Raw genomic sequence first — 26,634 nt, forward strand, 5'->3', positions numbered from 1 at the left:
GATGGGCCCAGCCCAGGGTATGAGGTCAGGAGTGACAGAGGGACAGAAGGGAACAGTGGGAAGGGGACACAACAAAGCTGTCTAGGTGGAGGGGACAGTGGTAGACGGAAGGCTTCAAGGCCCCTAGGGCCCAGGCCCAGGGCTGGGGTGGCGGACATCCTCCCCCAGCCACAGGCCAGGGGCTCCTCTCTGTCCTTTACATCACAGGGAATGACAAGAACACAGATCTATAGGTCCTGGGTTCAAGACTCATCCCTGATGCTCATTTGCTATGTGACCTTGAGCAAATCATCTGCCTTCTCTGGGCCTTCTCTTTAAGACAGAGCACAAGCTCAGGGGTGCCTGGGGGGTTTAGTCGGTTAAGCATTCGACTCAGGTTTTGGCTTTTTTGGCTTTTTTTATCCCAGGGTCCTGGGATCGAGCCCCATGTCATTCCTCCACACTCCCCAGGGGATCTGCTGGAGAGCCACTCTCTCTTTCTCTCTCCCTCCCTCTCTCTCTGCCCCTCCCCCAACCATGCTTGCTCTCTCACTCTCTCAAACAAATAAATCAATCTTTTAAAAAAAAAATCTTTAAAAAATCAATCTTTAAAAAAAAGATGGGGAGCCTGAGTGGCTCAGAGAGTTGGGCATCTGCCTTTGGCTCAGGTCGTGGGATTAAGTCCCATGTCGGGCTCCAAGCTCAGCGAGGTGTCAGCTTCCCCCTCTCCTCTGCCTCTCCCCTTGCTTGTGCTCTCTTGTCTCTCTTAAATGAATAAATAAAATCTTAAAAAAAAAAAAAAAAGAAGCACAAGTTCAAATTCTGCTTCTAACTATACATGTGATCTTGGGGAAATCACTTAACCTCTCTGACCCTCGATTTCCTCATCCATAAAAAGGGTCTATTAATGGTACCTATATCTGACAAAATTGAATGAAAATAAGCAGGTTAAGCACTTAGCCCATATGAGGCCCTCAACATTAGCTGGTATTAACATGATCGTACCTTTTACTGGATTATCAGTGGGTCTCAACGGAGGTGATCCTGCCCCTCCAAGGAGTTTCTGCATATACGCTGGAGCATTTTTGGTGCTTAGATGACTGGGGAGTTCTAGCATTTAATCCTGGGGGCCACAGTTGTTAAATTCCCACAGTGTGCATAACAGCGCTACAAAATAACACAAATCACCTCTCTCAAATGCCAACAGTCCCTGCACGGGTTGCCTGCGGGGCTCCGACAGTGAAGCATCTGCCTACAGTTCAGGTCGTAATCCCAGGGTCCTGGGGTCAAGTCCCGCATCGGGCTCCTTGCTCAGCAGGGAGCCTGCTTCTCCCTTTCCCTCTGCCCCTCCCCTCTGCTTGTGCGCTGTCTCAAATAAATAAATAAAATCTTAAAAAAAGAAACAAACAAACACAGGCTGCTAATCCCCAAAGACCATCCGAGTGTCCTGGATCTCCAGGTCCAACAGGAGGCAGTGCAGGGCGGTGGGTCTAAGTTACGCAGTCCTGCTTTCAGTCCATCTCTGCCACCAACAAGCCATGAGAACCCGAACCTGGAGATACTATGTCACCTCTTTGGGCCTCAGTATCTTCATCTGTGAAAAGCGGACGCTGCCTGACCGGCACCTGTATGACTGGCCGGGGCTTGAACAGGGGGATGGCTACCCAGCGTCTACCGCAGGGCCCCTGGGAGATGGAAGCCATCGCCACTGCATAGTGAGTGACCAGGTAGGCCAGGTGGGGCAGATCGGAGAGTTACCAGAAAAACCCTTCCACCCTGCCGGTCCCAGCAGGCTCCGGATCCCAGTGTCTTGCTGGTCAGAGCCTGAGGTGGGTCTGGTTTGGGAGGGACAACAGGGCACTGCCCTCCTTACAGGGCAGAGGCCAGGAGGGGCCAGTAGGAACAGCCCTGGCCTGCTGAGACCAGAGGGAAGAAGGGAAGCATGGGGAAGGACTCCGAGCCAAGGGGATGGCTGAGCTGTGAACCAGGGCCTGTCAGTAGCTCTCTCAGCTTGTGTGCCAGGGCTGGAAGCGTGATATTTATCAGGCAGCCAACTGTGCACCGAGACGGGATAAAAGGCTTTGCATTTACCGCACTTCATCCCCTGAACGACCCTGCAAAGTAGGAGGTTCTTCCTTCACTTGCACAGACAGTAGATGAGCTCATACAGTCTATAAGACTTGTACAGTTGCGCAGTGTGGACACAAGGACACAATCACCATTCTTCCTCTCTGTCTTCTCCCTCCACCTCCCACTGTCCCCCCCCCACTCTCGCTCTAACTCCATCCAATGGCCCCCTACTGCTCCAAAAATAAAGAAAACTACAAACACCCCAGAGCCTGGGCCAGAGCCCCTCCCATCCTGTTGAGCCTTTTTTCAAAACGTCCACACTCTCTCTACTCTAGGCCCCCTGGCCACTCTGCTTTTCCTTTAGTCCTTCCTGTTCCCTTAGGCGCCAGGGCCGTTGCACACACTGTTCCCTGTGCCTGGAACATTCTTCCCCTCCCAGCCAGTGAATATCACTTCTCGTTCAGATCACAGTGAGTGATCTAAAGCCCCCTCTGACCTTTATAGGTCAAATCCCCCCCCTTACCTTTACCAGGTCAAATCCTCTGGCTACAAGCAAAGCACCAGGGCTTCCCGACATTAGTCACTGCCACAACTTCATGCTTGTCTGAGTTTATCAGATAAAGAGCAACTTGCCCCATGCTTTCCTCCCATTACTAGATATCTATCAAGTGCCTACTATGTGCCAGACCGTGCCCACTGTACTGCGGGGAAGAGGCAAACAAGCCAGATAAGGTCTCTACACTCATGGAACTCACTTTCTTTTTTTTAAGAGGGGGGGAAGCAGGCTCCCCGCTGAGCAGAAAGCCCAATGTGGGGCTCGATCCCAGGACCCTGAGATCATGACCCGAGCTGAAGGCAGAGGCCTAAACCACTGAGCCACCCGGGCGCCCCTGGAACTCACTTTCTAATGGCAGGAAAGGGACAACAAAAGGCGCTTGTGCAAAGGGGCGGAGGTGGAATGCAGTGTAGGCTGCCCAGGGGGCGGGGGTTGGGGCAGCAGTCTGTTCAGCTGAAGCTGGGAGCACAGGCCGGGGGGTAGCCAGAGATGTGGCTGGAGAAATACGCGAGGACCGGGCAAGGAAATAGGCCCGGAACACCATAGAGTTCCTATGAAGGAGTCCGACTTGCTCCCAGGGTAATGGGGAGCAATGGAAGGGTTTGAATCAGTATAGCAACAGGCTCGCTCTGTGTTTCAGAGAGATGGCTGCGGCTGCAGTGAGGAGGAAAGGTAGGAGGGCAAGGCTGGAGGCAGGGAGGCCAGGGAGGAGGCTCTGACTTAGTCCAGGAATAGGCGGCTGATAGAGGCCAGCAAGGATGAGGAGTAAAAGGGGGAGGGAGGCTGACTATCCATAGAACTAGGTCAAGGACGTGTCTGGGCGCCGCCTCGAATTCCACTGAGGCCCCTGTGCTTGGTGGTGTCCCTGACTGAGGCCAGCAAGGCAGGCAGGTTTGGGAGGCAGGAGGGGACCTTCACCGGGGGAGGGCAGCACTGAAGCTTGGAGGCCTGGCGGGCTCCGGGGCCAAGGAAAGAGGCAGTGGCCTTGGGGACCACTCCAACATGCAGCGGACAGGGAGGAGGGCATCCCAGGTGGGCCGCAGCACAAACCCTACAGAAGCCCTGCCCAGTGCTTCTCAAGACGGCCAAGGTCGTGAGAAACAAGGAGAGTCTGCGAAACTGCCACAGACGAGAGGGAGCTAGGACGACACGAGGACAAAATGTGACATGGTGCCCTACATGCTGCCCTCCCCGCCAAGGACTGCTGAAATCCAAGCAGCACGCAGGGCTCTATGAACAGGCATGGAGCAACTGGGGCCGCAGAGAGCTCCCTCCTCTCTCTGCCTGCCTCTCTGTCTACCTGTGATCTCTGTCTGTCAAATAAAATCTTAAAAAAAAAAAAGTTTCAGGATTCCTGGTCCCACGGATTCACTCGCCCAAGAAAAAGATAGGGGTACAAGGTGGTGGGCGTCGAGAAGGGGAGTTGGGAGCACCTGGGTGGCTCAGTCAGTTAAGCATCCACCTTCAGCTCAGGTCATGATCCCAGGGTCCTGAGATCGAGGCTGCATTGGGCTCCCTGCTCAGCGGGGAGCCTGCTTCCTCCTCTCTCTCTCTGTGTCCCTCATGAATAAATAAATAAAATCTTGAAAAAAATAAAAAATAAAAGGGAAGGGGAGTCACTCTGCAGAGTGGATCTGCTCCGTAATGGGAATCATCCATGTTTGCTGAAATCCCCAACAGGAGGCTCCGAGGCTGGGGTCATTTCCAAATCCAGGTCTCCTCACACTTTCCCAAAGGCTCCCGGAGAGAGAATCCGTACTCACGGAGATCTCAGGACACAGAGAAGAGCCTTCATCGAAACCCCATGTTTTTTAATCCAAAAATTCATGCCAGGGGATGTCTGGGTGGCTCAGTCAGTTAAGTGTCTGACTCTCGGCTCAGGTCTTGGTGTCAGGGTCCGAGCTCAGGCCCTGCTTTGGGCTCTGCACTAGGCATGGAGCCTACTTAAAAACAAAACAAAATAAAGTAAAATAAAATTAAAATTCATGCCAATTCTGCATTCTATCCCAAGATAGTACCTTCTGATTTTGCTGTATTCCCCAGGGGGATATATTCCCCAGGGAATAAATTCCCCAGGGCAGTCCATGTACTGGTATGAAAAGCCCAGATATGAAAATTAAGCATGGGGCGCCTCTTGATCTCAGGGTCATGTGTGTAAGCCCCACATTTTGAGCAGAAGGTTACTTTAAAAAATAACAATAAAATAAACAGAAAGGAAGCCTGAAGCCTCAAGAGTGGATAAACGACCAGGAGAGAAGGCAGAGGCAGGGGGATCAAAAGCTCTGTGGCCCTACAAGCAGGTAGACACTGTGCAGGGACCCACATTCATTCTTTTGACAAATATTTATGTGCCCCCCCACGTGCCAGCGCTGTTCTAGGCAGACCCACAGGGAACAAGACAGTCCCAAATCCTTCTTTGTCAATGGGAGGGGACGGAGGAAAATGAGTAAGTAAAACGGGGAGTCTGTAGAATGTGGTAAGTGCGACAGAAAAATCAAGTGGTGTGAGGATGGAGGTGGACAGAAAACGGGAAGGGAGGACATCTGTCACAGGGGTGGCTGGGAAGGTGACACCTAAGAAAGGAAATAAGGTTGCTTTGCAGATGGTTTCTCATTTATTTTTCACACCTCTGGGTGGTATTTCTTTGCCCTGTTTTATAGATGAGAAAACGAGCCTCAAAGAGGTAAAAACAGTTGAGTAAAGGTCACCTTGAAAAACATGGACGCCCTGGAGGAGGGTATTAGACTGGAGGCAGGCCCCTCATTCCTGTCTGAGGAGGGTGGTTGGGGGCACATCCGCCGCCCCTCCCTGGGCCCCGGCTCATCACTAACTGATCAAGCCCACCACTCACTCCCTTGCTGAAGCTGGATTTTCAATCCCTTCCAACTCCTCAGTAGAGGGTGCTGGCTGCCCCCCCTTCAGGCACCTTCTTCACTTGATCAGCCTCAAGAGGTTAAGGGGTGAAATGGGCCAGCACAACACGGCCCCCTGCGAAGGTGCTGGGTGGGCAGAGGAAGGGGGAAGGGGACCAGCACTTGTCAAGGGGAGGGACCCTCCACCGGCTCAGCTCTGCACAGCTCTGTCTAGGGTGACCTGGATGGCTGAGGGGATGCGGTTTACGGAGTTAACCACGTCCAGCTGCCCCCACCAACAATCGCCCTGGGACCCCTCCATCCACAGCTAGGGCACTCCTCATGGCTGAGAAACAAGGTTGGAGGAGACTGAAAGGGGGGTCTCCCCACCCCCGAACCCTTCCTCTCTCTTCCCACATAACGAGAAACATTTCAACCTTGAAGAAATGACTCACATCTCCCCAGAGAGGCCGGGGCTGGGCTGAGTCGGGCTGGGGGAGCCCGACGGTCACTAATCAGCCTGCCTGCTCGGGCTGAGGCGGCTCTGGGCCCCAGGAAGGCAGGCGACAAAGAGACACAGAGATGGCAGAGACAAGTGGCTAGTGGCTCTCCCGACCCACCCTTGAGCGTGTCACCGGGTGTCGCCCAGCGTTGCTCACATGGAACTTGATAGAGAAGAAAATTCCTCTGGACTTTCCTGAACGAGCTTTCTGGCTGACTCACGGCCACCTGGGGACAGCAAGCGAATTCACAAATCACCAAAGAAGGAAAAAGCGATTCCTATGAAGCAATCTCTTCAATGGATGGATCAGAGATCACCAGCACAAATGCTCACTTCCATCTTTGTTCTGGGTTTTGTTCTTTAAAGCAGCACATCCTACATGAGCTGCGGGTGGGAACTGACGGCAAAGTGAAATTTTATATATTCAGTGCTACTTCTCCATTAGCTGGCATTAGACACATAGAAATGTGTCCCCAGTGACAATACGAACCATCAGCTGGCCACAGGATGGCTTAGCCCCCATCCCGGGCCCCGCCTTATCTCAGCCCTGAGAGGCCGCGCCCTCCTCCGCTCATCCTCATCCTTTACTGGGGACGCGCTGACCTCAAGTGTGCAAGACAGCAGTCTCTGCCCTTGAGGACTTCCCCTGCAGGGAAGAGAAGTAACAGTCAGAATGAAAGTAACGACATGAGGGCGTCTGGGAGGCTCAGTGGGTTAAAGCCTCTGCCTTCAGCTCAGGTCATGATCCCAGGGCCCTGGGATCAAGCCCCGCAGTGAGCCTGCTTCCTTTCCTCTCATTCTCTGCCTGCCTCTCTGCCTATTTGTGATCTCTGTCTGTCAAATAGATAAATAAAATCTTAAAAAAAGAAAGAAAGAAGGTAACGACATGAATGTCTTGAGGACAGAACAGTGCCTGTTCTTTACGTTGCTCCACACGTGCTGCCAGCTGCCTGCGTCCCCAAAGGGTGCCACCTGCTCCCCTCCAGGAGGACCCCTGCACGGGGCTCCAGGGCAACCTTCTGCCTGGCTGGCCTTCTCTCGTCCCTGGCCCTGGCCCTTCTGAGCCCAAAGCACACCCTGCATCCACCCTGATGTGGGACCCTTCATAGGAGCCAACAAGAAACTCTGATTCTGGAGTCAGCCAGAACACTGGCTCCGCCATCTCTAAGCAGTGTGTGGTCTCACCAGGCCTCAGCGTCCTCATCTGTTCAATGGGGACGTAACAGGACCCATCCCTTGAGAGTTGATTCCAACAAAGTGAGTCAACACATGTACTGTTCACCGCAGCGCCTGGCTCAAAGTGGATGCTCCCTAAACTGTGGTTCCAGGTCAGGGAGCCCTGAGAACAGGTGTTAGAAAGAGTTATAAGGGGGTCCCAGTACTGGGAACTCCTGGCTTCTCTGTGAGGCCGCTAGTGGCCCGTACACCAACGCACCTCATTTCCAACCCGCTGCCCATTTCACACCAGCGCCATGATTTCCAGAACCGAGCTCCCTACTGTGGGAAGGGAACCTTCTTAGACTTGTCCTAAACTTGCCTCACCCTGATGCACCAGGACCAGGGGGCTGAGCCAGTAGCACTGAATGTTTCCCCTGCCCCTTCTCAGCCCTCATCTTTCTTCCATCCGATGTTCTGAGCCAACAATAGCGACTTTCCAGGCTTAGCAGCCACACAGCACACTACTCCCTGAGCAAAAATACCCATGTGGGGGAGGGTGCCGCCCAAGCTAAGGCGGGGGCCACAAAGCGGGTGGCCTGGGCTGGGTGGTGGGGGGAGGGGGTGTGGCAGGAGGAGGAGAGCACATCTCTTGAGTGCCCACTGAGTGGCAGGGTGAGAAAGGCCGGGTCACTGGGGGAGACACAGAACCCCAGGAGACTGTGGGGGCAGAGGGAGGGCTGGTCTCCAGGAGAGCAGGGAGCCAGTCCCCAGAGAGGGATCGGGCCCAGGTCCAAGGTCTGAGGCAATGCCCAGGGAGAAGAGTGAGGTGAGTGGGCTCTAGAACCTGGTAAGAAAAAAGGAGCCTGAACCCCAAAGAGATTCCAAATTCTAAGAAGAATGGAGGCTCAGAGGGGTTGAGTTTCATGACGGGGCGCTAGAGCTGTCTTGGATCCCAGTAGCCAAGTGTTCAGGCCAGGGTGGGAGGCAGGGAGAGGCCTGCAGAGTTAGAAATTCCCTTCAGTGAACATCTCAGTGGTTGTATTTGCCAGACAAGCTTAACTGGGGGAAGAAAACAGAAGCCTGCAAACGGGAGCCGACAGTTTCCACTTCAAGAGGTTTGGAGGAAGGGGTGTCCCCTTGCTTCTGGGGAGATGGCACAGGGCAAGACGTAGGCCCAGGCTTTCTTGTGGTTCGTTTCTCTCCACAGCAGGGCATCTCCTAAGAGCCCAGGGAGGGGCTGCTTGTGTGGAGTTGTTCCAACCACCACCGCCCCCCCCCCAGGCCCACTTCTGTGGACTCCTTCAAAGCCTGGGGAGGGCCTCAGTGCAGAGGTCACAGAGAAAGAATCTGGAGGTCAGAGTACAGCCCCTCCCCATCCCCAGCCGTTTCAAAGACAGAATGTGTGCACATGAAGCATCCCCCTCCCTAGAAGCTACCAGTCTTTCGGGAAGGGGGTTGCGGGGAGGGGGTCCAGACACCAGAAGGCCTGGAAGAATTCTGCAGGTGTGGCTGCGGGAATCTGGGCCCTGAGTCAAGAGTTTCATGGAAGGCCTGGGATGTGAGTTTTGGTACTGAGCTATGACCCAGACCCAGAGCAGCTCACACAACTTTGCACGCTCTGTTCTCACCTGTCAAAGCCCTGGGCCGGGTCCCCAGCCCCAGCCCAGTCAATCCCCATCGGCTCGACTCCCTCAGTGTCTCTGCCTCTCCCTTGCCATTACCACCAGCCTGGGCTGAACCAGCCCCTCCCACCCACCCCCCTTTTAAGATTTTTTTTTTTTTTAAGGTTTTCTTTATTCATTTGACAGAGAGAGAGATCACAAGTAGGCAAAGAAGCAGTCAGGGAGAGGGGTGGAAGTAGGTTCCCCGCTGAGCAGAAAGCCCAAGCAGAAGTCCTGAGATCATGACCTGAGCCGAAGGCAGAGGCTTTAACCCACTGAGCCACCCCAAGATTTTCTTTTTATTTTTAAAAAATTTTTAATTTTTTTGTTTTTAATTTACTTGACAGAGATCACAAGTAGGCAGAAAGGCAGAGAGAGAGGGAGAAGCAGGCTCCCTGCTGAGCAGAGAGCCCGAGGTGGGGCTCGACCCCAGGACCCTGAGATTATGACCTGAGCCGAAGGCAGAAGCTTTAACCCACTGAGCCACCCAGGTGCCCCAAGATTTTCTTTTAAATCATCTCTCCACCCAACGTGGGGCTCAAACTTACATCCCCAAGATCTAGAGTCACACATTCTACCAACCAAGCCAGGCCGGTGCCCCCGGTTCTGTTACTCTGAAGGTTTAGATAATACTTTAGACAGACTGGTTACCAGTGTCTTCATTAGGACTGACAGAAATGTCTTTCAGGACTCCCTGCCTCCTTTTGCCTCAGTTTCTACCCAGCGATGTTCTGATTGCTGACATGACAAAAGAAAATCCCATGACAATGCTGAGCCCAGAGCAGGTATTTCCAAAGTGTGAGCCGTGGCCCACCAGCATCAGAATCAGGGAGTCTGTTGGAAATGTTAGGTTCCTACACCCCCTCCAAACTTACTGAATCAGAAAGTCTGGGGCAAGGGCAGTGAAACTGCAGAATCTCTGATGATTTTCATGCACACTCAAGTCCGAGAAGCATGGCAACCAACGCAATCTTATTGCTGTTGCCACTAACCTGGAAGTCCTGGGCGCCCTGACTCTAAGTCAAGAGGTTATCAGAATGGGGTCAGGGCATCTGTCTCCAGAAAAGCACATGGTTCATCGTAAACTGATATGCTTCCTAACAGCTTCAAAACATGAGCCGGGGAAAGACAAATATCCTCTGATTTCACTCAAATGTGGAATTTAAGAAATAAAACAGAGGAACATAGGGGAAAGGAAGGAAAAATGTAGTAAGATGGAGACAGAGAGGGAGGCAAACCATAAGAGACTCTTGACTCGGGGAGCCTGGGTGGCTCAGTGGGTTAAGCCTCTGCCTTTGGCTCAGGTCATGATCCCAGGGTCCTGGGATCGAGCCCCACATCGGGCTCTCTGCTCAGCAAGGAGCCTGCTTCTTTCTCTCTCTCTGCCTGCCTCTCTGCCTACTTGTGATCTCTGTCAAATAAATAAATAAAATCTTAAAAAAAAAAAAAAAAGACTCTAGACTCTAGGGAACAAAGGAAGGTGGCTGGGAGGTGGGGGGGAGTAACTAGGGGATGGGCATGAAGGAGGGCCTGTAGAGGAATGAGCCCTGGGTGCTCTATGCAACTGATGAATCACTAAATTCTACCCCTGATACTACACTATATGTGAACTAATTTGAATTTAGATAAAATCTTGAAAGAAAAACAAAAACAAAACAAACAAAAAACATGAGCCTTGGGATTTGCCAAATCAAAGTATAAATTCTGGTTCTTGCACGCATTTGCTTAGCTGTGGGACCTCCGGTAAGTGGCCCTACCTCTCTGAGTCACCTTCCTCAATTTTAAAATCGTGATAAACAACCTCCACCGGCCAGGGTTGTTGGGATAATCTGAGGAAGTGCCTTATGCAAACGACATTTCAGGTGCTAGGTGGGAGAAGGGGGGAGGGTGAAAACCCCAACAGGAAGCGTCTCACTGTCTCCCGTGCCTCCTCAGCTGCCACAAGGGCTCTGGAGGCGGAAGGTGTGTGTCATCCTCACACACCACAACTCCTGGCCACCTAGAGAAGGCGGAGACCCTCTCTGAGAGGCCAGCCAACCCCCACCCCCCGGAGCCCTTGCTGTCAGCCAGGTTTGTGAGGAGCAGAAGCAGGGGTTACATGGTGAGAACATAGACTCTGAAGACAAGACTGTTCCGGTTAAAATTCTGGCTCTGCCACTACTGGCTCCACCTGGCTGGCAAACTCCTACCCAACCTTCAAGACCCAACCAAATGGGGGGCCTGGGTGGTACAATCGGTGGTGTGTTCCGCCCTTGATTTCGGCTCAGGCCCTGATCTCAGGGTCATGAGAACGAGCCCCATGTCAGGCTCTGTGCTCAGTGCAGAATCTGCTTAAGATTCTCTCTTCCTCTCCCTCTGCCTCTCTCGCTCATGCTCTCTCTCTCTCTCTCAAATAAATCTTTTTTAAAAAAAGACCCAAACTTCAGTACCAACTCCTGGGGCCAACTTAGTCATCTGTTTCTCTGGGCCCTCAAAGGCTCCTGCCCACACCCTCAAATACTATTCAGGAATTTACCTGTTGACTTGTCTATCTTTCCCACAGACCTGGGAGCTCCTGGAGGGCACCTTCACATCTGCCACAAAGAATGTACTCAGCTAAATGTTGATTCAGTCTGAATTCCAACTTTCTCAGCCCTCTTGGTTCCCTTCCCTTCCCCCAGTAAATGCCTCCTCCTCTACTCCCTGTTCCTCTCCCGGAGAGAGACCCTTTATTCTCTAGGAGTTTAACTTCCAGATGCCTCTCTCGTGAAGGTCTGAACCTGCTCATCCCAGAGCTGATGTGTAAGGAAGCCTGTACAGAAAGACCTAATATTCACTTCTCCACCTGTGCTGACTACAAAGACTCCCACGGAAGGTGAAATGCTCAGAGTCTGTGAGCCTGCCTGGTCCTAAGGACTGTGGGGAAAAGTCAGTACTAAATAATGATTTTTTTTTTAGGATTTTATTTATATATTTGACAGAGAGAGATTGCAAGTAGATCACAAGAGACAGGCGGAGGTGGGGAGGAAAGCAGACAGCAGGCTCCCCGCTCAGCAGAGTGCCTGATGCGGGGCTCGATCCCAGGACCCTGAGACCATGACCTGAGACAAGGGCAGAGGCTTAACACACTGATCCACCCAGGCGCCCCAAAAGTCAGTTCTGGATGAAGCAATTCTAGCGTCGTCAGTAAGAACCTGGGCTCTGTGACCAAATTGCCTGGGGTTCAAATCTTCCTCTGTGGCTTACTGACTGAGAGCAATACATTGCCTCTCTGTGCCTCAGTTTCCCCTGTGAAACAGGGTTAATAAGTACCTCATAGGGTTGACGTGAGGACTAGGTGAATTTATAACATAAAACATTTAGCTCTATTCCTGACATACAGCAAATAACGCCACGAACACCGTTATCATCACGTAATAATAGCTAAGCCTAGGAAACACTGCTGGCAGGAAAAAATAAAAAGATTATTGAGAAAACCCTAATGTGGGCAGAAGTGAATATATCCTCTCCCCCCAGGGACTCATTGGGCGTCAGTGGCCCCAGAAAGTCCTCAGAAGCAGCATGCCCAGCCCTGTGCTGATTACGTTCTAACCGCAGCAGAGCCCCGTCTCCTGGGCTCACCATGGACTGTGGGCTCGCCCAGAACAGCTCTGTCTGCACATTCTCCCAGCACAGGCTGACACAGAGCAGAGTGGCGGGAATGTCTTCCAAATAAACAAGCTCGCAATGTAACCGGAGTCTTTGACCGAGGCTCCAAGCACAGTCCTTCCAGGGAGGCCCCTTTCACTGGTAAGGTTAAGTACCTATTGCCCAAAGCGTACATCCCTAGAGACTCCCCAAATCCCTCCCGATCCCACCAGGAGCTGGGAATACAGAGAGGAAAAGGCAGGGGCTCTGCTAGAACTCCCATCTAGAAAGAAAAATCAGCTCACAGACGCTAGGCACTCCCCATACGGCAGGCACGGATCCTATACTTTACAAGAATTACACTGCTTGTTTATAAACAACCCTATGAGGGACGCCTGGGTGGCTCAGTGGGTTAAGCAGCTGCCTTTGGCTCAGGTTATGATCCCAGGGTCCTGGGATCGAGTCTCGCATCGGGCTCCTTGCTCAGTGGGGAGCCTGCTTCTCTCTCTGCCCTCTGCCTGCTGCTCCCCCTGCTTATGCTTTCTCTCTCTCTCTCTGTGTCAAATAAATAAATAAAATCTTTAAAAAAAAATAAATAAACAACTCTATGAGTTTTGGTACTATTATTGTCCCATTTTCCTCAGGCAGAGGCAAAGGTGAAGAATTAAGGACTCTGCATGAGGTTGCTTGGGTAAATGGCAGAGCTGCGACTCAGACCTACGCAGGCTGGTCCCGGAGCTCTAGCTCTGGATCCGTGCTCAGGCAGGGAGGCGTTGACAGGGTGGGAAGTCTCACCTAAAGTGACTTGTGCCCTGACAGAAGGGAGTCCGGGGTGGGAAGTGAAGGCAGCTGGGGCAATGCAAGACAGACAGGGGGGAGCTGGTCAAGAAAATGTCTAAGAACAGCTGTGGAAAGAGGAGCCGGCCTGCTGCTGTTATCAGTGACCCCCATCTCTAGGAGTTGAGCCCTGAATGTGCACTCCAATCTTATTAGCTCTCATTGTAGTGATCACCCAGGCAGGTGGTGGTTACCCCCACTTCACAGATAGGAAGCCAAAGCCTCAGAGAGGAAAATTTCCCTGCTGAAAGGTCCTTTACAGGACACCTAAGGGGTGGATCCTGGGTTCAAGTTCAAGTCAATACCACAGCCCCTGCTCTTAAGCCTCAGTCCACACTGGACATACAGGAGTCAGTGAGTGTAGGGACCAGAGGCAGAAGGTGGGGAGTCAGGCAGCATTCCCTGCTAGGCCTGTCTTTACTGTCTCTCTGCCCCTTACTCGGGCTGGAGGCAGACACAATCGCTCCAGCCCACCTGAGCCACGCACGCACGCGCGCGCGTGTGCGTGTGCGTGTGTATGTGTGTGTGTTGGGGCTGGCAGTTAAGGACCTTGTTTAAGGGTCTCCCAACTATCTGGGGAAGTAAAATAAGCAAGCAGCCATGGGGCGGGCTGACGAAGGCAATTTCCTCACCTCCCCGGCTTCGGCACATTGACCAGAACCAGAAATCAGCACAAATGAAGGCTAGTCCCAGATATTCTTTCCAGCACGACACAAGGCTTAGAACGACAGAACCACAACGGTAATAATGTTGATGACAGCACCCATTACCAAGGACCTACTGTGCACACCCTCCTAAGAGCTTTACACAGCCTTAACAAGAATCATTTCAACATAACACCATCATGAGAAAGATGGTACTATCTCCCCTTCTGCAGTGGGGGAAACGGAGGCTCAGAGAGAGTCACTGGCCCAAGGTCATGTAGCTGGGACGAGAACCCAGGTCCGTCTTGCTCTGAAACCCACATCTTAACCAGAAAGAACCCTCATCTCCTTGGTCCTGGAGACCAGGGTCTAAGTCCCGCTTCTAACTCTCTGTGTGGCCTCAGGCAAATTTCCTTTCCTTTCAGAGGCTTTGTCTTCCCGCGACAGGTTGGTCTAGATGACATCTAAGTCGCACTTCACTTCAGCCTTCTGTGACTCTGAGAACAGCCATGACCTCTTGCCCTCTCCCCACCCACCACTCCGGGAAGCCCTGCAGGATGCCGGCCCGCAGGAAAACATGAAGTATTGCCTTCTTCTGGCTGCCTCGTGATCCCAACCAGCCAGGACACCCAGAACCGCAAAGCCACAGGATTCCCTCGAGCTGGGCCGTGGGAGCAGGAGCCCAGAGGGCAGAGGGGCCGGGCAACCCCTCGCAGCCGCCACTTCCTCTGCCCTCACTTCTCCAGGGTGTGCGGAAGTAGGGGAAGCAGGCTTTGGCTCTGTGCCCTTCTGGCCCATTTCTCTGGGTCCCTGTGGCCTGGGGTGGTGGGAATGTGGCCACTTTGGGGGAATCCCGAGCTCACTCTGGAAGGTCAAGTTCAAGTGGAGGTTTTAGGACAAAAACCTTTGCTGGGCTCCAAAGGCAGTTTTCGCCCACCATGCTCTGTGGCCGGAACATCCTGTGGCATCTGGGATGTCCTGTCTCCCTCTCCCCCATCCTCTGAAGTGGCTGCTACCACCCCAGATCCTGGAGTGAGACAAGCCTCCCCCTCAGGACAGGTCAAAAGCACTAAGATCCCGCTCCCCCTTCACCTGCCACCAGCCTCCCCGCCTCGCTCCTGCCCCCTGCAGTTCATCCTCTGCTCAGCAGCCAGAGCCTTGGCAAAACCTAAACCAGTCAGTCATCTGCCCTGCTTGGAGACCTGCAGCGGTTTCCCATCACTCTCAGACCAAAATGTCAACTCCCCCAGCCCCTGTCCCCATGACTGACAAGGCCCTGCACGACCTGGCCCCCTTTCCCCTGCTCCCTCTGTCCAGCCACAACAGGCTTCTTGCTGCCCCAAACATGCCAAACCCCACATCCCTCTCTCAGGCCCTTTACATTTGTTGTTCCTCTGCTCAGAACTCTCCTGCCCCACATCTTTGCCCAGCTGCCCTCTCCTCATCCTTCAGGACTCGGCTCAATGTCACCTCCTTCCTTGCTGACCCCTCTCTACCTCTCAGCTAACCCACCACTACATCACTCGGTTTTCTTTTCTTTCTCTGAAGTGATCCTTCTGGTTGGCTGGGTTGCCTGTGCAGTCCCTCTCCTCCAGGGCATCTCCTCAAAGGCAAGGATTTTGTTACTCCAACCACTTTGGTTCCTACAATGAGCTGGGACCTCATTTTGTCCTTACAACTCTGCAGGTGAGGATGCTGGAGTTCAGAGAGGTATACTGACTTGCCCAAGGTCACACAGCAAGGAAGTGGCAGGATTGAGACCCAAGTCTGCCTGATACCCAGGCCATTTCTGCCAGGCCTCCATGGAAGAGACTCCCACGGCCAGGGGCCCACTTCAGGGGGCTCTCGCCCAGAGAGGACCAACTCACAGTGAGGCTCTTAGCAAGGGTACTAAGAAGGAAGAGCCTGTCTACTTCCTCAGTGCCCCCTCCTCAGAGATACAGGGCAGCTGGGGCTCACCAGTGGGGTAGGCACAACCCTAGAGGTGAAGAAGCGTAACCTTTAATCCACCCAATGTTGTGCAGAAGGGGAAACTGAGGACCAGGGCAAGGAAGGGATTTAAAGTTGCACAGACTGGTAAAGCCTCACAGCCTGGGGTCTCCAGATCCAAGAACCCTTCCTTGCCCCGAGAAATGACAAGTAAGACCCAGAGCGCAGGTTCTAGGAAGAGTGCCAGTCCCAGAGCTGCCAGGCCCTGAGGGCAGGGGCAGGGCCAGCAGAGTGCATCTGAAGCCCTAAGACAAAGAAAAGTCTCAAATTTCTTCCTTCTTTCAGAAAAGATTCGTCAGGAGTCTACTCGAGGCTAGAACTTGGGCCTGTCGGTAGAGGCGAGCAATTTTCCAAGCAATACTCGGAAAATGGACACCTCCCTGGAGAAACACCTGGTAGTTTCTCCAAGAGTGAAAGACACACAGACCCTCAGACCCAGCAGGCTCCCTCCCCAGACCCACCCGTGAGAAACGCATGCGTAGGCCCACCAAGAGACACAAGGGAATGTCACAGCTGCCCAGACAGGAACGTCCATACGTGTGCATCTGCCCAGTGGGACGCCTGCAACAGAGCACATTCTGGAACACGCAATGACGTGGGCCAATGGAAAACTGTTCACTGTTGACTGAAGCTGAAGGGAACCAGACCCAAGAGGACATACTTTGAATTCATCCGATAAAGTTCAAAACCAGGAGAAACCAGGGTGACAGAAAGCAGATCAGCAGCCACCTGTCACAGACAGAGATGGAAAGGGGCACCGGGAACTTTCTGGGGAGGTGGAAGTGTTCTATGTTTTGCTCTAGGTGGTGGTTATACAGGGCTATACATTTGTAAAAACAGCAGCAAAAAACGTGTGCATCTTAAGGAAATTACACGACTTAGAAGATGCCCAGTCTTGCCCTGAGGAAGCCCACAACCCTGCCGAACAGGACGATCGTGAGAGCAGCTGGTGTCGCCGGGGCCCCGCTGTGTGTCAGGGACAGAGCTGGCTTCTTCGGGAACAGCAGGTGACTAACGCTTGCAATACTGTCCAGAAGAGGCCCCAGTATATCCACGTCAGAGGGAGGAAAACGAAGCTCAGAGAGGGGACTGCGTCCAAAGGGACATGGCAGAAAGGGAGGGAGCAGTCCCCACCTCCCTGCCTTCCTCACCCCACACTGCGAGGTCACTGGTCCCCACGCAGCCGCCACCTCCCCAGGGCCTAAGGGAACAGTGAGCGTGGGCTGGATTTCTGTGAAAGCGCTGCTTAGGAAATGCCTTCTTCCTCCGCCTTCCGCCCCCTCCACCCTCCCTCACCCCCTCACTGCCACAGATCTCTGAGGTCACTGCAGCCCTGGCCTTCCGCCCAACCAGAAGGAGCCCAGGAGGCCGGGCAGCTGTGTGCTGGGGGGTGAGGGGTAGGGGTGGTGCTGACCAAGGGGCTTTCTCCGCTCCTGGGCTCCCCTGACCCAGCCTGTGGCCCCAGAGGGCCAGGAGGGCTTGAGGTTAGAGACCCCACCCTTGGCTCCAGCTCACACGTGACGTAACCCAGTGTCTGGACTCGGAGAATCATAAAATGTTTATTTGGAATAACAACCACCACCATTACCGCGGCTTACTCAGTTCTTACCCTGCGCCAAGAGCTGGAGTTTGATCCGTGGCTCCTCACCAACATCCCCCTGAAGTAGGCACAATTGGGATCTCATTTCACACAGGAAGAAATGGAAGCTCAGCAGGGTTCAGTGACTTCCCACAGCCTCACAGCGAGAGAGCAGAGGCACGGGGATTTGAACCCAGGTCTGCCCTGCTTCAGGCCCATGTTCCACACCACAGCGCTGTGTCCGTAATCCCGCATGTTATTGCTGAAAGCGCCCCTGAGGAGGTCTGTTCCAGCCCCACGGGGCTACAGATGGGAGAACGAAGGCCCTGGAAGCTCTTGCTCAGAGCCACACATAAAGTTCGTGGCAGGGCTTGGCCGGGAAGCTACGTTTGTCCCCTTGGCCTGGCTTTCAGTGACCAGAGCCTCGGAGCAGGCCACGTGCACCTGGATGGGCAGTGCGTGGGAGGCAGGGAGGCCTGGTTCCAGGCAGAGGTAAATATTGACATGATGGTGTTTACACTGTAACCCTACCCCTCCCGGCTGGGCCTCACACCCGTCCTGTCCCCGCCAAGGAGGAAAAGGAGCTAATGGGGAGGAGAATGAGGGCAGGAGGCTTCTGGGCTGGGGCTGCTCCTCCTGCTCCCAGGGGCCAGTGGGCAGGAAGCCTGGGACATCTTCAGGCAGGGGGTTGCTGCAGCCCACAGGGCAAGGCCAGGAACCAGGGAAATGGCGTTGGAACTGGGAGTCGCAGGCCTGGGTTTCAGTCCTCACTCTGCCACGGATTGTTGGTGGGACCCCAAAACAGTCGGTGACCGGCGGGGAAAGGACTGGGGTAACTGTCAGGGGCTGTGCAAAGGTGAAAAATAACATTTCAGCCTGGTCAACGTCCGGCTCCAGTCACCTTCCAATGCCTCTGGCCGCTGCCCGGCAGTCCTGTCCCTCCCTGTCCCCAGGGGGGCTTTCCTGGGACAGCAGAGTTTCTGCTCAAGTGGGTGGCAGCTTGGGACTGAAGCCAGGATCCCGAGGAATCAGGAATTCACTGCCTGGTTCCAGTCCCTAGTTCCCAAAGTGATCTGTGAGTGTCGGCTTCCACAGCTCTGTGCTGGGGATAAACCTATTTCCTGGGGTTCCCATGAAGGTCAGAGAGGTTTGCTAAGTCCCAGGCACATGGAAGGTCATCGTTTTGCCCCTCAGTTTTCCCACCTATGAAATGGGGAAGGTGAATCCGATGTTCAGAACACAAGCACGTTATGGTTTTAAGCTCTAGTAGCCAAGGCCTCACTGTCTCCAAGCCCTGAAGTTAGATTCTCCCTTAGCTAATTGCCCGAATGTTCTCCAGAAACTTGTTCCTCTGTTTACATCTCCCCAAAGGATCCCTCCACCACCACCAAGGGCTCTGCGCGGAGGAGGGAGCTGTTCCAAGGCTTGTCAGTGAGCCAAGACAGGCTGTGGATCTTTCTGCCACCTCTGCTCTTGGGGACCCCTGGGGAAGGGGAGAACTCTGAGGCCCTAGACGCCCAGTGCCACTCATTGATTGTGGGGTTCACTTAGCATTGGTTGTTCATTAAACTCCCCCCGCCACAGATTATAATTCCTTAAGGACAGGAGAGTATCTTCATATTTTCATTTCTCTAAAGCTTGGCTCCTAGGAAACATATCATTTCACTACCTTGCCATAGGAAGCACAAATGCCACCTCTTCTGGGAAGCCTTCCCTGATACATACTCATGGCAATGGTGACTCTAGAGTGGTATCCCCAGGTTGGCACCATCATATTCTACCTGGTTTTAGAGCCATGTGGGAATTTCATCCTTCTCATTAGATCAAAGTACCTTGAGGCCAGGAGCCCCACTGTTGTTTGTATGAAAATATGTGGAGGATGGTCAGTGTCCATAGGGAATGGGCTTTATGCAACCTCCGGGGCCACCGCCTCCCCTCTCTTCGCTGCCCATGCTGGGCAGCATGATGGGGCTGTTGGGTGGGGTAGGAGGGGCAGTAACTAGTGTCTAGTCCACTATCGTCTCTCCTAGGACCACTCCACCTGCTTCCTAACCAGTTTTCTGGCTCCCGGCCTCACCCCTGTTGACTATCTCAAAACACAACTCTGACCACATCACTTCCTGCCTCTGAACTCCAGAGTGGCTCCCCAGTGTCCTTAGGATAGAGGCCCCAGATCTTTAACAAGCCCCTCCCTGCATGCACCTGCTCGGGGCCGCCTCCCACACATCATCTTCTCAGCCTCCAGACCCAGTGACTGCTGAAGGCTCCTTGTCTGGTCCCATCTCTCACCTATGGCTCCCTCCACCTGGAACACAGTCACCCTTCAGACCAGGCATTCTTTTTTTTTTTTTTTTTTTTTTTTTTTTTTTTTTCAGACCAGGCATTCTTGAGACCATGGCTTTCATGCCACGTCCTCGGGGAGCCTCGTCTGATCCCCAGGTGAGGTTCCCCTCTCTGCTCCCCAGCACCCCACATGTCTCCTTGGTGACTGCAGTTGCCCTTTTCATTTCCTGCTCCTTATCTGCCTGTCCGCCCGACTGTGGAAGAGAGATCTGTCGCTCTCCTTCAGGCTGACGGCCGCCCCGATGCCTGGTCCCATGCCAGGCACACTTGTTTGCTGAATGAACAAGTGAATGCAGCACTGTGACTATGGCCGGGGTGCTTACCTAGCTGACAAAAAAGAAAAAAAAAAATGGAGTGGGAATACGAAAAGTCATAAACCTTTGCCGATGACTCCTCCCTCACAGTAGACATCAAAGTGTGGACTTTAGCCAAGCGGGTTACGTCGTGGCCAATGCCTGAAACTTTCTGCTGAACCCACCTGTGGACAGTCCTCTGACTACTCAAATCTTGTTGCTCCCCACAGGGTCTGATCTCTCCCATCCTGCCTAAGAAACCATCTACCTTGTTGTTAACAAAGATTCACGACGCACCTGTTTTCCACAAATCTCAGCATTGTCAGGAAAGCTGAGTGATCCAGGTACCAGCATAGACGCTGAGCCGCAGAGGGAAGGGTACTGCGGGGCTCTAGGAAGCCGGAAGCGGGCCTCCGAGGGGACAGTTGCAGGGGGCATGTGGCTGGCCTCCCATCTTCAAAGAGTAACACCTTCTCAAGTTCTTAAGCTTTTCTACACTGGATCCTAGGTTGTATCCTTATGATACCCTGCCAGGGAAGCAAATCTGCCCTGCTCGGTAGGAAAAGAGGTGCAGAGAGGGGGAAAGAGTTGACCCAAGGTCACACAGCAGGCTGGCGGTACATCAGTGTTCAAACCTAGGCAGTGGCCCCTGTCCTCAACTCAGCCACTTACTTGACTCCCAACCCTTGGCCGTAGCTTTAGGCTCAGCCCCTAGGTTGGAGTGTGGAGGAACATTCTCAAGGCGTCACAACAGCAGAGAGGGAACACTGGGTTGGGCCTCCTCTCCCCCAACCTGTCTTCCTGGTAACCCTCTAAACATACCGGAGGCTTGGGCCTGCTCTGACCTTATCTTGCTGTGTGACCCTGGGCAATCTCCTTCACCTCTCTGTGCCTGTTGCTGGGTGGTATGAGGACAACTGAAGACAGGAGATACAAAAAGCCTTCTCAGAACCCTCATCCCAGGCCTGCACTGGGGTGTCCACTTGAGGCCTTTAAGAACTACACTGACTCCCCACCGAGGGGTTAGAGACCTGGATGGGGGGCTGGCGACCATAGGGGACATTCAGTCAGGACATGAGAAAATAGCCCACCTCCTCTCCAAAGGTACCCTGTTCGGAGCCCGGGGACCAGGGGAAACTTGGCCACGCTGGAAGGGAGCGAACATGGGATTTGTTTAAAACCCATGAAGCAGGAGATCTGAGGAATGAACTCTTTAGCAGCCCGGAATCACCCCCACCTCAGGAATGAGCACAGGGACTAGTGTTTAGGGGAAACCAAAATGACAGAGGCCAAGGAAGCCTGATGTCATCCTCCACCCCACCCACCCACCCCCACGCACGGGGGGTCAACAATCCCCAGTGGGGCTCCAACCCCTCAGCCTAAGCGTTCAGCCATCTGGCCCCAGGCATGTCCCTTGCCTACTCTCTCTCCTGCTTTCTGGCTCTCTCATACCCAGGTGCCAACCAAGCACCATTTCTGGCCTTTCCAAGTGCATTCCCTGTTGCACTCATGCCCCAGGTCCTCTGTTCACAGAGGTTCCCCTGCCTAAAAGTTCTTTCCAATTCAGATGTCACCCGCTCAGTGACATTTTCTCTCATCTCTCCAGTCAGGAGGAACTCCTCGCCTGGTGTGATACCTCTGACTCTCCCAGAGATATGCCATCTGGCCTGAGGATCCTTATAGACATTTATGAACTGGCAGAAGCTCCCCGAATGCTGTGTTAATGACAGTTTTCCCTCCTTAGCATAGGACATATAGTAGGTGTTCAATAAATCTTCATTGACTGATGAACAAAGGAATGGTTCCCTAAGTGTCACTGCCCCTTCTTCTCCTCTCACGATAACCTGTAATCCTTCTTCCCACCTAGCAAACGGGTTAGATGTCACACAGAATGATCCAACTCAAGCTTAAGATGGTAGGAAAAGGAAATAAAGCTGTGTTGGAGCGAACACTCTCACTGGGTTATCTCACCAAATCCCCCATTACCCCTGCAAGCCAAGACCTTTCGTCTCTTCTCACAGATGAGGAAACTGATGGTCAGAGGTGAGGGTTTGACTTGATCCAAGTCCCCACGGGGACATGGGAGAGCCAGGCTTCGAACCTGAATCTCTCTGATGCTAAAGCGTGAAAGGTTTCTCAGGTTGTAAGCCTCTGAAAAGTATCTCCAAGGCAAGGTGCCCTCTCTTTTTTGGTAGTTTCTAAGGGGAAAAAAGTTGTCTTTCTGAGTAACTTAGATCAGGGTGGCTTTGAAGGCAGAGTTAAGGATATGACTTCTATGTCTCAACCCCTTTTACTGCTCCTGTGAAGAGACCTTAAATCAAGGGCCAGGCCACAGGGTGTGAGCTCCCTGCCACCGGAACTGTCCAAGTAGAGCGTTCCAGGAAAGAGATTCCTGACCAAGGAGGCAGGCTGGCTCCAGTTGTATATCTAAGACACAATTTCATTATTACTGACTCTGGGCAGGCAAATGGCAGAGGAGGAGGTAGATATTGGTGGGGAGAGGAGAGAGGAGGAAAAAGCGATGTTGGGAGGGGATGCCCGCTCTGGGTGGAGCAGAGTTCGGTCCTGGGATACCCGTGGGGAACTCTTCATGCCTACAGGGGTCCCATCTTGTCCCCACCTGGCCCCCTTCAAGCTTGACAGCATCATTACAGAGAAATGGAGGTAGCAATCTCCCTGGGACTGGCAGCCATCATCACTGGCACATGCCATCCTCAGGCCCTCCCTGGTGACCTGTACTCACTTCACAGGGCACAGAACAGGACTAGGAGAGAGAATCAGAAGGGCCTGTCCAAGGGAAAGCAAAGAGAAGTAGGTGGCTTCCACCCTCATGATGCAGAAGTGATCATCAGGCCCTAGAGAGATTACTGAGATGTCCAAGCTTTCCTTCCAGAGACAACACCCCGCCCTAAAACAGCCCCAACAAACCAGCCTCAACCAAAAGGGTTTCTTTCCTGGGGTTCCAGAAACCCCCATGAAATCCCCCCTGCAAGTCCCTTCTCCCTGGTGTCGCTTGCCAGCCCCCTCAACACCCCCCCCTCTGAGGACCCATTATGGGGAGATGCTGGCGAGAGCGGATCACCGAAAGCAGGGTCCCCAAGCACTCCCTGGTCTCTGACAGCCGCCAACCTAGCTGCCTCTATCCCCTCGGGCCATAGGGGGACAGGCAGCCCCGAGCTCTTCGACTTCTACCTAGCCCTCCGAAATGCGCTAGGCTCGGCCACCCACGACGCCCCAAGCCCAGTCTCAGCCCCAGACCGACCTCGGCGTCCCGGGACATTTAGGTCCAACTGGACCCAGCCGCTCCGCGATTGTGCCCGACCTCCGTATCGGACCCAGCCCGGATGCCCGGGGTCTCCACTCCCTGCTAGGACTTCCGGACGCCCCAGACTAGAATTGCACCAACTGTCCCCGAACCGAATCGGCCACCCTGAGCCCTCCAAACCTGGTCGGGGCCAGCTGCCCAGACCCAAGCTGAGCGCGGCCGCCCCCGACGGAAGCTCGGCGATGCAGCCCGGCCAGTCGAGTCTGGCCCGCGCGACCCCCGACTCCACGCCTTCAGAGCCAGAGCCGCAGCCCGCGCCCAGCCCCCCGCGAGCCCGGCCCTGAGTCCCCCCGCCGCTTGGCCGCCGGGGCAGTCGAGGCGGGGCCGGGCGCGGCACTCACCATAGCTCGCGCGCTCCGCTCCCGCACCGCTCGGCTCCCCGGGCCCAGCCCCGGCTCTCGGCTCCTGGCCGCGCTCCTCCGACGGCGCGGCTGCTCGCTCCGGCCGCGCGCTCGGCTCCCCGCGGGCGAGCGCGGCTCCGGCGCCTGGCCCGGGGGAGGCGGGCCCGCCGAAAGCCAATAGCGGGGCGCGGGGGCTGGGCCGCGTAGCCAATCACGCCCCGAGCCCGGCCTCGGCCCCGCCCCTTCGCCTCCTTAACCCTCGGTGCGCCGGGCAGGGAGAGCGGGTGCGTGGAGACCCCAAGGCCTGCGCGGGCGGGGCCTCGGGTTGAGGGGTGCGGGGTCGGGACCTGGCCGAGCCCCGCTTCGGGGGCAGAGCCCGGGGAGCGGCTCGGCCGCGTCTGGTGCGCGGCGCCGGGAGCCTCGGCGACCTTTGTCTTTTGCCTGGCGCCTGCTCCGGAGTGTGACCCAGGGCGCTGCAGCTGCGCGTGTGTTTATGCGGGGTGTGTGTGTGTATGTGTGTGTTTGTGTGTGTGTGCGCGCGCGCGCGTGCGGGCGCGCGCGGGAGGGGAGGAGGACAGAGAAAAAGCGGGGGAGGCATGGATCCCGCGTGCCTGTGTGTTTGTTAGTTAAAGAAAGACAGAGACTGACTATATTTGGGTTTTGTTACTTGGAGCTTCCGTGTGTGCTTCCGTGTGTTCCGTGTATATGTGTGTGTCTATGTCTGTGTAAAAGAGAGGGGCAAGAGAAGGCGGTGGGAGGGAAGCACAGAGATGTACCCATGGCTCTCCATGCCTGTGCGTTTTTTGTGTTCAGAGTAGAAACTGTCTACTGTGTGTTGTGTTAAGAAGGCGAAGGAGGAATAGGGCGCAAGGGTGTGTGTCTGTATTTGTATGTGTGTGACCTGTGCATTATGAGCCTGTAGTACATGCATGGCCATGTGGTAGAAAGAGACTTTGCGTCCCTGTTACAGACACCAAATTCCTGTGGTGTTGTGATGTTGTGGGTACTTGTGTCTTGTACACACACGAGGGGGCATGGCTGTGATTTGGTACACTGTGGATGCAGCCCAGTTTCTGAGAAAGAGAGATGAAAACCTTGTGTGTGTTGTGAAAGTGTTTTATTTGTGTGACTTTGGGATCACTTATATTTGTATTGTGTCCAGAGGCATGATGGGTGTATTTTCAGGAGAGACAAAGCCCTCTGGGAGGAGATGGTTGGGGTTTGGGCTTTGAAGGAGGTATAAGCCTCCATAGGGCAAGAAGGAATGAGGTGGGGAACCTTGCCTTGGAACTGGGGGCAAGGGAGTTGAATTGGTGAGGGGGGGGGAACGGGTGTGGATTCTGGAAGAGAGGACACCTGCTGCCAGGAGGGGGAGTAGGAACCGCTGACAGCAACCCCTGCTCAGAAGCTGGCTGGCCTGACTCTGGGCACAGAGTGCCAGGTTCCAAAGGGAACCGTCTGTTCCTGGGCAGTGTATGTGGCAACCCGCAGGTGGCTGGGGGCTCTGTGGAAATAGATCTCCCCCCTTTCATTCAGCAGCACTCTGAATTCCTTAATGTGAAGGGAAGGACATATGGAGGAGAGTCACTTGTCAAAATTCACAAATTCATTGAGTACAGCAGACAGGAAGCAGGGTAGAGCGGGGAGGGTTGGGCCTTACCCTAAAGGTGACAAGACCTTCTCTGTCCCAGACATTTTCTCCATTCTGAAGGTTGGGTGATACACCATCAGCTGCTCAGGCCTGGGCCAGTTTCAGATTCCTGGCCAAGTGTCTTCCTGGGAATTGTAGCCTGATGCCTGGTAGGACATTCTGAGATCCAGGGAGACGCAAAAATGGAACCCATTCATCCTGCCTCCCCTTGGCAGCAGTGTGATCATGGTGGATTCCATTCTCTTCTCTGAGCCTCAGTTTTCTCCTCTGTAAAATGTGATTTGTAATTCCTGTTCCCTCCCTGTACTGCTGTGAAGGCTTTCCAAGTTAAAGTACATGCAGGTCCCTTGTAAGTTATAAACCACTGGAGAATATTAAGCATTTTTCCACCTATATAAAGGTCAGCAATAAGCAAATGAATCTGTGCTGTCAGGAGGTCAGACTAGTGTTACCTTTGGGGAGGAAGTAACTGGCAAGGGGAAAGCGGGGGCTCTTCTGGGTGCTGGAAAGGTGGTTTCAGAACCAAGGGGCTGGGGAGGGGGATGTGCTCTGTTTGTGAAACTTCCTGAGGGTCTGTGAATTCTTCTTACAGGCGAACCTCAGAGACATTGCAGATTTGGTTCCAAACCACCACAATGAAACGAAAACCACAATAAGGCGAGTCAAGTGAATCTGCTGGTTTCCTAGTACATAGAAAAGTTATGTTTACATTATACTATACTATACACTATACTACAGTCTATTAAGTGTCCAATAGCATTACATCTACAAAAAAAGTTATGTACTTTAATTAAAAGATACCTTTGGGGTAGACACCTGGGTGGTTCAGTTAGTTAAGGTGCCGATTTCAGGTCAGGTCCTGACCTCAGGTCATGAGATCGAACCCAATGTCAAGCCCACATCGGGCTCCATGCTCGGCACAGAGTCTGCTTGTCCTCCTTCTGCTCCTCCCCCAGCTTGCACTCACTATCTCTCAAATAAATAAAAATTTTTTTTAAAAAGTAAATTTTTTAAAAAAGATACTTTTGAGGTACCTGGGTGATTCAGTTAAGCATCTGACTCTTGATCTGAGCTCAGATGTTAATCTCAGGGTGATGAGTTCAAGTCCCGGATGTTGATCTCAGGGCGGTGAGTTCAAGCCCTGTGTTGGGCTCCACGCTGGGCATGGAGCCAACTTAAAAAAAAAAAAAAATGACACTTTATTACTTTATTGCTGGAAAATGCTAACCATTACCAGAGATTTCAGCA

General features: G+C 53.6%; 1 protein-coding gene across 1 annotated transcript in view; it reads right to left on the reverse strand.

Moving 5' to 3' along the window:
• Positions 1–23,838, reverse strand: part of ECE1 (endothelin converting enzyme 1) — a 116,642-nt gene extending 92,804 nt beyond the window's left edge. Inside the window, exon 1 of the mRNA XM_044237363.1 lies at positions 23,736–23,838. Within this exon, the coding sequence (XP_044093298.1) occupies positions 23,736–23,738 (3 nt within the window). The 5' untranslated portion in view covers positions 23,739–23,838. The remainder of the gene's footprint in view (positions 1–23,735) is intronic.
• Between the last annotated feature and the right edge of the window lie 2,796 nt (positions 23,839–26,634).

This window comes from Neovison vison, chromosome 2, assembly GCF_020171115.1.
Source record: "Neovison vison isolate M4711 chromosome 2, ASM_NN_V1, whole genome shotgun sequence".
Classification (NCBI taxonomy): domain Eukaryota; kingdom Metazoa; phylum Chordata; class Mammalia; order Carnivora; family Mustelidae; genus Neogale; species Neogale vison.